Source organism: Diachasma alloeum, unplaced genomic scaffold, assembly GCF_001412515.2.
Source record: "Diachasma alloeum isolate Michigan unplaced genomic scaffold, Dall2.0 Dall_scaffold_00879, whole genome shotgun sequence".
Lineage (NCBI taxonomy): Eukaryota > Metazoa > Arthropoda > Insecta > Hymenoptera > Braconidae > Diachasma > Diachasma alloeum.
Genome location: NW_021681000.1, coordinates 3,033 through 15,454, shown reverse-complemented (window position 1 = coordinate 15,454; position 12,422 = coordinate 3,033). Strand labels below are relative to the sequence as shown.

Genomic DNA, 12,422 nt, shown 5'->3' with positions numbered 1-12,422 from the left:
GTTTTACCACTTCGCTGATTTTAAATATCCAAAGTAATTTTCCAAACTAAAAAACACAACAAAAATGATCAAAATCGCATCGCTTACCTCCCCCCCCTCCTTTAAATATTCTAAAAACAAAATAAGATTGTTTCAATATCCCCGTTTCCATATCAACGAAGTAATGAATCCCTCTCGAAAATAAAAAATTTGAAAAACTTCGTTTCCAAAGAGAAGCTTTTTCAAACGCTAAAACCCACGGGACAATTTTAAAATCGGAGAGAGTTACTGTCGAGCGTTCGAGAGTCGAAAAAAAGCAGTAAGTGAAATTATTATAACTCAATTAATGTTTTTTTCCACGAATACTGCGTCCTAGCGAGGGAAAAAGGGCGAAACGCTGTAGTAAAATCCCAAAAGGTTGAAAAACATCTCGTCGTCGAGCCTCTCGCCGCCGCCACAAGGCGTCAGCTCGGTTGATTCCCCCCCAGCCACCCGTTTTCACGGCCTTAGCGGCCACCATTGTTGGAGTCCTGCATTTTGCTTGATGCCCAAATAGTGAAGAAAATTTTTTTTTTAATCTCAAATTTAACAATAACCACCCGACAATTGGCCGCAAATAACCCACCGAAAAATCATCACAATATCCAAATAAATTGGTACAGTAGTTTAATCATCAACAAGTAGCCCCTCCGCAGTGTATCGGAGGTGAGGTTCGTACACTCCCGAATCACCCCCTGGAGGAGTAAAAAAAATAGTGTCGAATGAGTCAAAAAAAGGGGGATAATCAAGAGTGACGAGATCCCGAGGCACCCTGCGAGCAATTCAACGTGGGAAGTGTGAAGTAGTTGTGAAATTGTGACTGGGGGGTTCCACGTTTTTATTTCCCAACTTCATCTGCTCCAAATGGTAATCAAATGATTCAGTGAAGTGAGTAGAAGTTGGGTCAGTGATTGCACGAGTGAGGGATTGGATTCGTTCATTGATAATTCAGAAAATTCAACGAGCCCGGTAATTAATATCCTATGAATTGATGATTTATCAGTGGGGCACGGGGTATGGGGAGAATTTTGTGTGCGTTCTATGGTGGTCACCGGGCCTGGCTAAATCTCGTAACAAATGCCCATGTGTGCGTGCATGTCGGTGCGTCGTTTCGCCTTTTTCCGAATTTTTTGGGGAGGATTGAAATTCGGTAAATTGTCCCCTCAGCTGCAGTCATTGGCGCATTGTTCCGAGGTTTTCGGGGGTTTTGGAGCTACAGTTCTACAGAATCATCGGTGTAAAGTACGCGTTGGAGGTGGTGGAATGAGGAAGTGAGACGGATGGGAGTGAGACAGTTGAGGAGGAAAGATTGATGCGAGAATACGAAAGAGAGAAGAGAATTAATAGTCTCACTTTTGATGTTCGGGGGGCGGTTTTGTGTTCGAACACTCGGAGATTTGCGAGGGAAATTTTCGGGGGTGGGTGGGGTGCACGAGGGCGGCTATCGCGTGGCTCGAGCTGGAGATTGTGCTTGCGAATTATTTCTCCGGGGATTTTATTTTGGCAACGCAATGCATTTCGAGGATCGGGCACTCGGTGCCGCGCCTTTTCGAGGCTTTTTTCTCCTGGTTTGAAGTTTTGGAAAGTGTGGGGGTCATTTATTGTGATCGTTTCGGGGGGTTGGGGGCGTTGGAGAGGAGCTTGGGGTTGTTTTGATTATGTCAATGTGGCGACTGATCATATTGGAAATTTTCAGTCTGAGTTCGTGGGGATTATTTTAGCGGACTTGGACAGACGGAATATTCATGTTTGAAGGGAAAAGGCGACCTGTTTTGCCCCGGAAGCTGCCAAGATATTATAAACATTATTGTTATTATGTTAAAAAAGTTTGTCGTCATGATTTTCAAGACAATTCCGTTGAAATTAATTGTTTTCTGCCCAATTTCGAATTAAATTTCTCTGTTCATTTATCGAGAAAACGAGTAATTTATCCTGATCGTTTCGGGGGGTTGGGGGCGTTGGAGAGGAGCTTGGGGTTGTTTTGATTATGTCAATGTGGCGACTGATCATATTGGAAATTTTCAGTCTGAGTTCGTGGGGATTATTTTAGCGGACTTGGACAGACGGAATATTCATGTTTGAAGGGAAAAGGCGACCTGTTTTGCCCCGGAAGCTGCCAAGATATTATAAACATTATTGTTATTATGTTAAAAAAGTTTGTCGTCATGATTTTCAAGACAATTCCGTTGAAATTAATTGTTTTCTGCCCAATTTCGAATTAAATTTCTCTGTTCATTTATCGAGAAACCGAGTAATTTATCCTGATCGTTTCGGGGGGTTCGGGGCGTTGGAGAGGAGCTTGGGGTTGTTTTGATTGAAGCGACCTGTTTTGCCCCGACAGTTTCTAAGATATTATGAGAATGATTGTTATTATGTGAAAAGACTTTGTTTTCGAAATTTTCAAGATCTTTCGGTCAAAATGAGTTGTTTTACGTCCAATTTCGACCAAAATTTTCGGTCAAAATGAGTGGTTTTCTGTCCCATTTCGAATTAAATTTCTTTGTTCATCCATCGAGAACACGAGTAATTTATTCTGCTCGTTTTGAGGGGTTAGGGGCGCTGGAAAAATGCTTAGGGTTGTTTTGATTATGACAATGTTGCAACTGACTAAAAATTTTCAATCTGAGTTCCTCGGTAATTTCTGTAGTGAATTTGGTAAAACAAAAAATTCATGTTTGATGGAAAAAAAACGACCTGTTCTGCCCCACTAGATTCTAAGATATTATAAAAATGATTGTTATATTGGGAAAAAGTTTCTCTTCACGATTTTCAAGATCCTTCGGCCAAAATGCGGTGTTTTCCCTCCAATTTTGAATTAAATTTTTCTGTTGATCCAGTGAGAACACGAGACAGCTTAAATTTCATGGAAATTTCGAACAAGATCCTTAGTTTGACGTCTCGAAACATGATGTGGAACATTTATCAGATTTTTTTTAATTCCTCGCGCTTTTCACGTGAAAAAACTTGGTTAATTTTCACTGGTCCCCCTTTTTGCTTGTTAAGGGATCACAGAAGATCGTTTAATTTTCAAATTCTCTGGCAAAAGTTATCGAGATTTTTTAAAACGTTAGTTTTTAAACGTTATTTCCTTAAAAATTTTGAGGAATCGGTGGTGTTCTATTACCCCTTAACGATGAAGTTTTCACATCGATTATTCAATTGCACTTGTTCTCATAAATTTCATTATAGAATGAGTGAAGAGTCCAGGAAGTGATCATTCTCGTTCGATGTTCATTGTTCTAGTCTTGTTTCTTCTCGTTGATGATAATGTGTTTAAAAAAATTATTTTTTGTATTTTTTTAAAAATTATTTCATAATCATTTTATTCTCGTCTTGTTTCTTCTTGTTGATGATGCAGTGTTTTTTTTTATTGTTTTAGAACCACCAGCCACTGATCTGTCGGTACCAAGCTTAGGATTTGACCAAACGTACTGTCCAGAACTTCCAGAGTACCCTCAGCTTGACCCCTGCTTCGGTCAGCATGGTGTGACTCGCTGCCCACCAGATCCAGCCCTTTACAATGGTAACGATTGATTGGGGAATTCTCTTCACTTATGATGGATGCTATTTCAAAACGGATGAAAAAAAAAATAAAATATCATAAATATGATTTATGGCGACATGAAAATAGCATAAATATTCGATCAATCCACGATAGATTTCCGTGAACGAAGAAATTTTTTTTTCCTGAAAGAAGATAATATTATTGAAACGATGAGAAACGATCAAAACAAGATGGGGTCCTGTATGAAACATTTTCATTAAAAAACCTAGAAAATTCGATAGAAAAGTTAAATGGATTTCTAGTCAACTTTTATTGGAAATTCGATTAGTTTTTAGATGATTCTATTCAAGAATTCTACAGCTTAAAGAATGGAAATGTCCAATAGAAACTATTTTATACAAAGAATTAGTTGACTAGTTTTTTCCAATACAACTTCTTCGATTGAGACATTTTCTACAGGAATTCCTCGACATAAATTTTCCATGTTTTTTCCACTTTATTTTTCCTCTCTTTTCATTGAAAAAATCGAATAAAAAATTTTTTTTGAAGCAGCTCAAACTAGCGGAATATTCGCCATGGATGATTCAATTTAGGGAATTTTTGAGGGTGTGATTGAATTCATTTGAAGCACGATATTAAAAGAAATCCCCTGAATTCTGATTTTCAAAAAATACAAAATTTTCGAATATTTTCGAATAAATCAAAATAACCATTATTGCTGTCGCCTTCATCTTCGAACTGTACAAAGGGACATCCAAACAAATTTTTTAAGCCATCATTCAATCAACTCTGAAAATTTTTCTAGTTATCGTGGGACAACCGATTTTCGAAAAAATTCAAAAATTGAAAAAACTAATCAATGAATTAAACTTTAATTAATGGCGTCGATGGATAAGGCTTATCAATCCCTGCATTTGAGAAAAATGTAGGAAATGAATTAATTCGATGGATTAATTACATGAGAAATGAATTAATTCCATGGATTGCATATTTAGGCCTTTTTGGATCATAATGGGTCCATATAACCCAAAAATTCCAAACCTCGAAAATGCACCATTACAATGCTTCCATTCAAAGGAATAAAACACCCAAAAAATCGCCTAAAACCAATTTCCCCTGTTCCAGGGCTACAATTTCCGGGATACGCGCCTAACTGGGCGCTTCCAGCAGCCTACTGGGACCCCCTCCAGAAGCCGCTGATCCTCTCACCGCCGATATCGCCCGAGTTTCAGTCTCACCTCGACCCCCTGGATCCAAAGCAGTCCCCCTCAAACCCTGAGGCCCCCTCGAGCTACCCCCAATTCTACTCACCAACTCCGCCACCTCACCAGCACCTCTCTCACCACCACCACCACCCGCCAAGCCTCTCTCTCCCCCCCTTAAACCGTCAAAACCACCCCCCTATCACGTTCCCCCCACACACCCCCCTCCCCACTCCCCCTCTCCACCGAAAGCCGCCCCGAGTCCCCAATCACCCCCAAAAGTCCGAAAACCTCCCCCATTCGACCCAGACCTCATCCACCTGGGAGGAAATCGAGATGTCAGGGCAGTACCCAGGTCACAGCAGACCTCCAGTGGGCACTCCCCCCCCTCAAACAGTCTGGAATCACTTGACAATGACCCAGGGTTCAGGCTTGAACCTCCACCCAACAGCCCTCACCGGATCCTCCCTGAATCCAGCGAATTTCTACAGTCACCCCTCAATGACTCGATCAAGCCACTTGAGCTCTCAACTGACCCCCCAACTGGCGCACACACAGGCCCCACCAACCTGGCACACCCCGACAGTCCCCTCTAAGTCCGTAAACTCGTCAAATCCCCCTGGCAACCCCCTCTTCAGCCTCCAGATGCTGGTGGACAATCGCCAGAGCCAGAATCAATTTCGTGTCTCCCCAGGTGCCCAAAGCACCCTCGACCTCTCCTCGACCTCAGAACTCCCTGAAAACTACTCACGACTGCCCCAGGACATCCCCATCAGTCTGACAGCCCGATCAATGGACAAAAGCTCCCGAAATGGCAACATAATATCCCCTCCGATTCCCCTGAACGGTGAGACATCCTCAGACTCTGGTATATCGTCATCAGTGCCCACTCCCAATTCAATAAGTGAACCAGTCTCTCTGTCAACTAAGGAGCCCCTGCCAACGCCAAAAATCAGTGTCAAGAATTTTGAGAGTAATCTCAAGGGTGTTGCTAATCTTCACGATAAGATCAAGGAATTGAGTGGTGATAATTTCACCCAGAAGGTGATTAATTTACCTCCAAGTGTCACGATTGAGCGTGTATCTGGTGATAAGAAAGAAGAGCCAGTTAAAGTTAAAGATTCGTTGAGTGTGATACCACAGGGACGCAATGTCATGCCAGTTATTGTTAATTTAACATCGAGAATGGATAAGGATGTTACTGACAGCCCCAGGCGGGAGCCGTCGACTGAACGGGATCGAAAGGTGGAGGAATTGAATGTTAGATCACCGAAGAATCTCCCCAAGAGGGGGAAGAAGGGGGTGGACTCACTTCTGGAGAAGCTTGAGGGTGGAAACAAGAAGCTGGGAACTGAGAACATTGGGTCAGTGATTGTGACACCAATCGACGACAATAGGGACACATCTAGTGTCAAGAGCATGTCCCCAGAACGCAGCTTCGACAAATCGTCAAAGTCCCCGACGAGGGAGGAGGACGTGGTGTCACCGGCCTTCAGCAATGACGACTCCAACGACAATACCAAACAGAGGAGGAAAAGGAAACTGGAGAAGCCTGTGAGGCTGAGTAAAGACTCTAAGACAGAAGTTGAAGACATGGAGCTGGAGCCAACTGAACCTAGGGAGACCAGGATAGCTGAAGGAGTGGCTGAGGAGGGGCAGCCGGTAGAGGTCTCACCAGGTGAATCGAAGCCAGAGGAAAGCGAGAAGGAGAACAGATTATTAGTCGAGGGAGCTGAGGAGCCGAGTGAGACGGGAAGAGAAAAGAGCAAGGACGAGGAGATTTCTAAATCTGGGGAGAACGAGCCTGTGAGGAGGAGAAGAAGCAGTGAGGGGTACAGTGGTAATCCCACACCGAGGAGTCCAAGGACCAGGAGAAAATCCAGTGACGATGTCTCTGAACTGAAGACCTCGAGCCCAAAACGATCTGCCAATGCTAATCCCTTTAACGAGGTTGAGTCGGAACTCGAGAAGATGTTTGCTGGGATCGTTGAGCCTGAGAGTGAAGTGAAAAAGGAGGAGGTGAAGGTTGAAGACGTGGATGAGGTTAAGAGTGAAGGGGTCAAGGTGGAGAGTGATGAGAAGGGGGAGGACGAGCCGATGGAGGTGGAGAAGACTTCACCTGTCACGTCGACTGTTGAAGCTAAACCAGCCCCCAAGAGGGGGAAGAAGGGGAGAGGGAGAGGGAAGAAGAGGAAAGTGGCTAGGTCGGTGGACCCTTTGTTCTCGGTTGATGATCTTCCGGTTAAGGAGGTGAAGAAGAGGAAAACTATGAAGGGGGGGAAGAAGCAGGAGGTTGGGAAGAAGAAGAATAAGAACTTGAAGACGGATGGGGTCAGGGAGATGGCGTATGACTCTGGGTCTAATGCCAGTTCGATAAGGTCTAGGGGACCTGTGGTGCACGTGGAGGGACCCAGGGACAGTCCTCTCAGTGTTCAGGTGGTTAATGCTCCGAGGGAGGAGGAGGAGGAGAAGAGCAAGGAGAAGAGGAAGAGTGTGGGGAATGGGAGTGCTGGGAGGAGCAAGAGACTCAGTCATCAGAATGATCTTGATTATCGTGGGAAGGTTTGTAGGATAATTAATTTTTTTTATAATTTCAAACGGGAATTGGGAGTTTAAATTAGTGGTGGGGATGAGAGAATGTGTAGACACGCGGAGAAAAAAGGTGATTATTCAGGGATATCTCGCTGGTTTTAGGAATCTGTTCCTAATTCGCGGTTGGGAAATTCAAAGAGTGCAAAATTTTGAAATTCAGTGATTTTGTTACTAATTTTTAATGATATTGTCACTAACTTTCAGTGACATCTTCACTGATTTTCAGGAAAATCTCACCGATTTATAGGGATCCATTTATAATTGTTAGGAATCTGTCATCAAATTTCAGTGTCAGCAATCATTGATGGTCGGGGTTATTTTAGTCAGTGTCGAGTATCAACAATAATTGACGATAGATTCTTAAACATCAGTGACATATACCTGGAAATGAATGACATGATCCTGAAAATCGAGAATTTTTTTTCCTGTGAATGAATGAGCAGTTGAATGGGAATTGAGATTATTATATATATTATTCCTCATTCAAATTCTTAATTTATATGTATTCTCTTCACGGTAATATTTTCAATTTTAACATACAATTTGTGAATGAATGGGAATGGAAATTATTCTGTAAACATCGAATAGCTTATAACTATGACTTATGGGATTGTGTTACTAAATATTTCACAATCAAAAAAATTGTCCATAATGAGTGATAGTTTTGATATTATAATTCATTTGAAGCTGGTTTGCCCATAATTATGGAGAATATTTTTATCGATGATATTATTCCTTCATTTCATTTTGCCATTTTTTACTCTAGTGCCAATTCTTATTCAAATTTTCCATTTGTAATTATTCTCTTCGCGTTGATATTTCCGATTTCAATATAAAAATTTGATCGCAGGTTAGTAGAGCTGGATTATTCAGTTCTACATTGTCCTCTCGGTACGACGCACATACGACAGACTCAACGTGGATCTGTGTGTTCTGCAAACTCGGTCCACACGCTGTTGTCCCTGGAGATCCACTCAGACCCCATCCCAACTTGGCTGGGCCTCATATAGCCCCGGGAACTTATGTTGTGCCTGCCGGGGTCCTCAGTGATCTCNGCCAATTCTTATTCAAATTTTTCATTTGTAATTATTCTCTTCGCGTTGATATTTCCGATTTCAATATAAAAATTTGATCGCAGGTTAGTAGAGCTGGATTATTCAGTTCTACATTGTCCTCTCGGTACGACGCACATACGACAGACTCAACGTGGATCTGTGTGTTCTGCAAACTCGGTCCACACGCTGTTGTCCCTGGAGATCCACTCAGACCCCATCCCAACTTGGCTGGGCCTCATATAGCCCCGGGAACTTATGTTGTGCCTGCCGGGGTCCTCAGTGATCTCTTTGGGCCGTATCTCATTGGCAATGAACGACTCGAGGATGGAATTCTGTCTGCTGATGAGCAGGAGATCAATACTGAGCAGAAAAAGGGAGGGAAGAATAAGAGGAGTCTGAGGTATGCTGGGCTGGCCGATCAGTTCTCAGCGAAAATGGGGAAGAAGAAGAGGAACTCGGTGGAGGCCACTGCCACCATGAGCTACTCGGGGATGACGCTGATTCCTGGGGAGGAACAGCGGTGGGAGGTGTGGCTGCATGAACAGTGCGCTGTTTGGGCCGCTGGGGTTTATTTGGCTGGTGAGTTTTTTTAGAATTCTGTTGACGTTTTCAAGGTTTTTAGTAAAGGAGTGGGGGTCACACCACTTTTTTGACGTGAATACGTTCACTGTTTACTGTTCGCTGTTTTTTGCGAAAACGCGAAAAAAAATCGAAAAAAATGAGCGCGTGACACATTTTGGCCATTTCCTTTTTATTATAGAAAATTAGTTTATTACCAATTCTATCAAAAAAATTCACAGCTTCACGCGTAATAAATCAATACAATGATATCGGGTGATGATCGATTTCAATGATTTGATTCAAAAATTTTTATTTCAAGGTGGAAGGGTCACTGGACTTCAGGAAGCTGTCTGGGACGCCACAAAGTCCATTTGCAATGCATGTGGTTTGAGTGGAGCCAATATTGGCTGTGTTAAACGTGGCTGCAAAGCTGTCACACATTACCCCTGTGCACTGACAAAGGGCTGGCTACTGGACACCAATCAGTATATCCCAAGGTGTAACCTACACAGGGTCACGTGAAATAAATTTCAAATCTCCTCAGATGATGAACAAAAACCAAATGAATAAGCCCCCACGAATAGCGTTTGGGCTATGGACATTTATCAATTTCTTGTAAATGTACAGTGAATATTTGTACATTTTCTTTTGTTTTTGAAAATTTGAGAATGAGGGAGGAATTTATTGGGGACATGAAGTCCCAAGAAACGATCAAACTCGAGTGTGTGATAATTGTTCTCGAAGAATGCAAGGGAATTTAACATTTTTGAGGGAAAATTGTGAATGTTTGAGGGCTCTTCGTTGACTGGATTTAATTGACTTTCTTGGCCCGTGGCCTTGAACAGTGGCCTTTTTCGATTTAATATTTAAAAAAATGAGGGGTAATGAAAACGATGGAGAAATCAATGAAATTTCTTTCTTTCGTTATTCAATGATGTTTATTTATGATTTTTTGTGGGTTAATTTGGCAGCTTTTTGATGCATCTGTTACTTTTTTCTCTGGATTCAACTGATTTTGGTTTATTTTCCTTTGGCTTTTATTTTGACCTCCGTCGTGATTAAAATGTCAGGAGATTGATCAATTTGCGAACAAACGAAGCCTCGGGCGATGAGAATTTCTGAGAAATTTTTTCAATCTTTCGTCTTCTTTTTAGTTCATGAAATAGTCATTCAAAGCTTTATTGTCAACTGATTTGTATAAAATTTCGCATGAGTTTATTTTGAGTGATTGCACATCATAGTTTCCATCGAGATGAATTCAACAATGAAAGTGCAAAAAATAGTCTCGAGACGGGAATTCGAATGTTTTAATGGTCCAGAATCACCAATGATTATTTTTTATTTGGATGAAATGCAGTGTCTAATTAAATTAAAATCTACAATCCATCGAGACTTTCAGGTATACCGACCGAGTAAATAGGATTTTTCCTTATTTCCTTTCGACATAATCTTGTATAAAAACTAATGTATAGAACCACAATGTAAATAGCATTTATCGTGTAGACGGAAAACAAATATATCTATATTATACATAATTATATATATGTATCAATGAATATGTGGACTTAATGATAGTGATGAGAAAATCCCTTGTGAGCTCGTAGTCGTAATTATTTCTAAATATTAGATACTAGTGGAGATGGAAATATCAACAACAGAGATTAAACAAATTTCTTGTAAATAAATAGTCGAAATAGAGTGTGAGGTAATGAATAAAATAAAATCAATAAAAAAATCATTGTGAGGTGAATGAAAAAAAAACTTAATGTGAATGATAGGTGTGAATGAGGGAATTTTCTGCGGCGTCCGAATAATTAAATTAGCATCTCATTCAGGAGCATTGAAATAATTTAGTCAAAATTACATGTAAATCATTTAACATGAGAAATCACCAATTTTCGTGGATTTGTATGGGAAAAAAAACGTTGAATAAAAACAAATTATATATTTAAATGAGAAAATATACGGAACAAATTTAGTCAGAGTAAATTCAGAAAAGGGACAAAAAAATGATGAAAAAATAAATAATGACTACTAATGCTTAGATTTAATAAGGAATACATATTACATGGAGATGAAAACGCTTATATTCTACATTTGTGGAAGGATTTAAAATTATTGAATGAAGAATCACAAGAGGAATTTTATCTAAGAAGTGTATATTAATCATTGTGATACGGAAAACGAACAAGGGGAAGGTAAAAATTATTCTGGAGCACGAAGACAATTCCCCATTTTTTGCCCCGATTCAATTTTTCTAGTTGACTTTGTTCTCAATACAATTTTATATCAGTGAAATACATGAATATGATCGCCAAACGCACACGAAAAAATTTGTGTCGAGTGCTCCAGAGTAAAAGCGAATATCTTCATTTCGATAATGTTCAACTGTATAAAAACGAAAGAAAAAGACTAAGAAAAACTTATAATTTAGAGACAATTATCAAAGGTCATAGGCACGAGGGTAATCCCAACATCCCAATTTTTGGGAGAAGCCTATCCCAATTTGTATAAAGACCGATAATAAGAATGATTAAAGTGAAACAACAACAGAAAATTTGTAAGATAAAAATAGACAGAGGAGAGTACTGTTTAATGGCGCCGTCTGGAAGAGTAGAGGAAGTTTAATAAGAGACTTTACAACCCGTAGGTGAAGGCAAGGCCTTCATACAAGAAATAAGAAGACAAAGGAGAAGGAGATAACAAATTATGTACTGTTTAAAAATCCATAGGTTTTTAACTTCATTACTTTCTATTTTAAACCCATCTCACCCCTCCTCCCTGCTCCCCTCCGTTTTATATTATTTCTCTCTATCATCATCATGTAGAAAATATTTAATTAGGATTAATAAATTTTTCATTTCCGTGACCTGGTTTAATGTTAGTCGTATGAGATGATTAAAAAACAAAGTAACATGTAAAAATGTTTCTTTTGCTGTCTATTTAATTACATAATGATTTATGGATTCACATGGAGGATTGTAACTTGATAATGATTCAAGTACTTTAAGTATACAGACTTTGTGTAACATAAATATAATGAACTAATAAAACACGATAAAAAATCTTGGAACAAATTTTTTTTTGTTTTTATTTGAGAGTGGAGAATTAATTCAGTAGCGAATTGGTAAAACAGTTCAAGTCGACTTATCTCCCAGTTGAGTTTTTGAAGAATATTTCCGAATCTAAGAGAAATAGCGAAATTTTCGTAATTACATTTGTTGTAGCTCTCAATCAGCTCCGCAAAAAAGGTTATAACAAAAATTTTGCTATCTCTCTTAAATTCCGAGATATTCATTGGCAACTGGCCAATAGTCAAAATTGACTTGTACTGTTTTAAATGGACCCCTAAAACCGAAGTAAATTCATCGCCACCATAAATAAAGGCCCCTGCTATTTTTAAATTTCCGTGCGGCCTCCCTTAGTTAATTATAATAAATCATTTGTAATGATCAATGCCCATAAAATGCGAACATTTCATGAAAACAT

General features: G+C 40.0%; 1 protein-coding gene across 1 annotated transcript; it reads left to right on the top strand.

The window, feature by feature from the left end:
- Window positions 1–3,410: 3,410 nt before the first annotated feature.
- Window positions 3,411–12,011, top strand: LOC107045159 (uncharacterized protein CG5098). The gene is made up of 5 exons (XM_015267319.1): window positions 3,411–3,541; window positions 4,649–7,287; window positions 8,168–8,356; window positions 8,645–8,951; window positions 9,253–12,011. Exons 2-5 carry the CDS (start codon window positions 5,062–5,064, stop codon window positions 9,453–9,455), a joined length of 2,925 nt encoding a protein of 974 aa, XP_015122805.1. The 5' UTR covers window positions 3,411–3,541; window positions 4,649–5,061; the 3' UTR covers window positions 9,456–12,011.
- Window positions 12,012–12,422: the final 411 nt, after the last annotated feature.

Bases quoted from the DNA above. Each gene is read 5' to 3' on its own strand.
- LOC107045159 (XM_015267319.1), top strand. From the start codon at position 5,062: ATGTCAGGGCAGTACCCAGGTCACAGCAGACCTCCAGTGGGCACTCCC. The intron at 7,288-8,167 runs GTTTGTAGGATA...ATTTGATCGCAG, and splicing joins ATCTTGATTATCGTGGGAAG to GTTAGTAGAGCTGGATTATT. The intron at 8,357-8,644 runs GTCCTCAGTGAT...GTGCCTGCCGGG, and splicing joins CTTATGTTGTGCCTGCCGGG to GTCCTCAGTGATCTCTTTGG.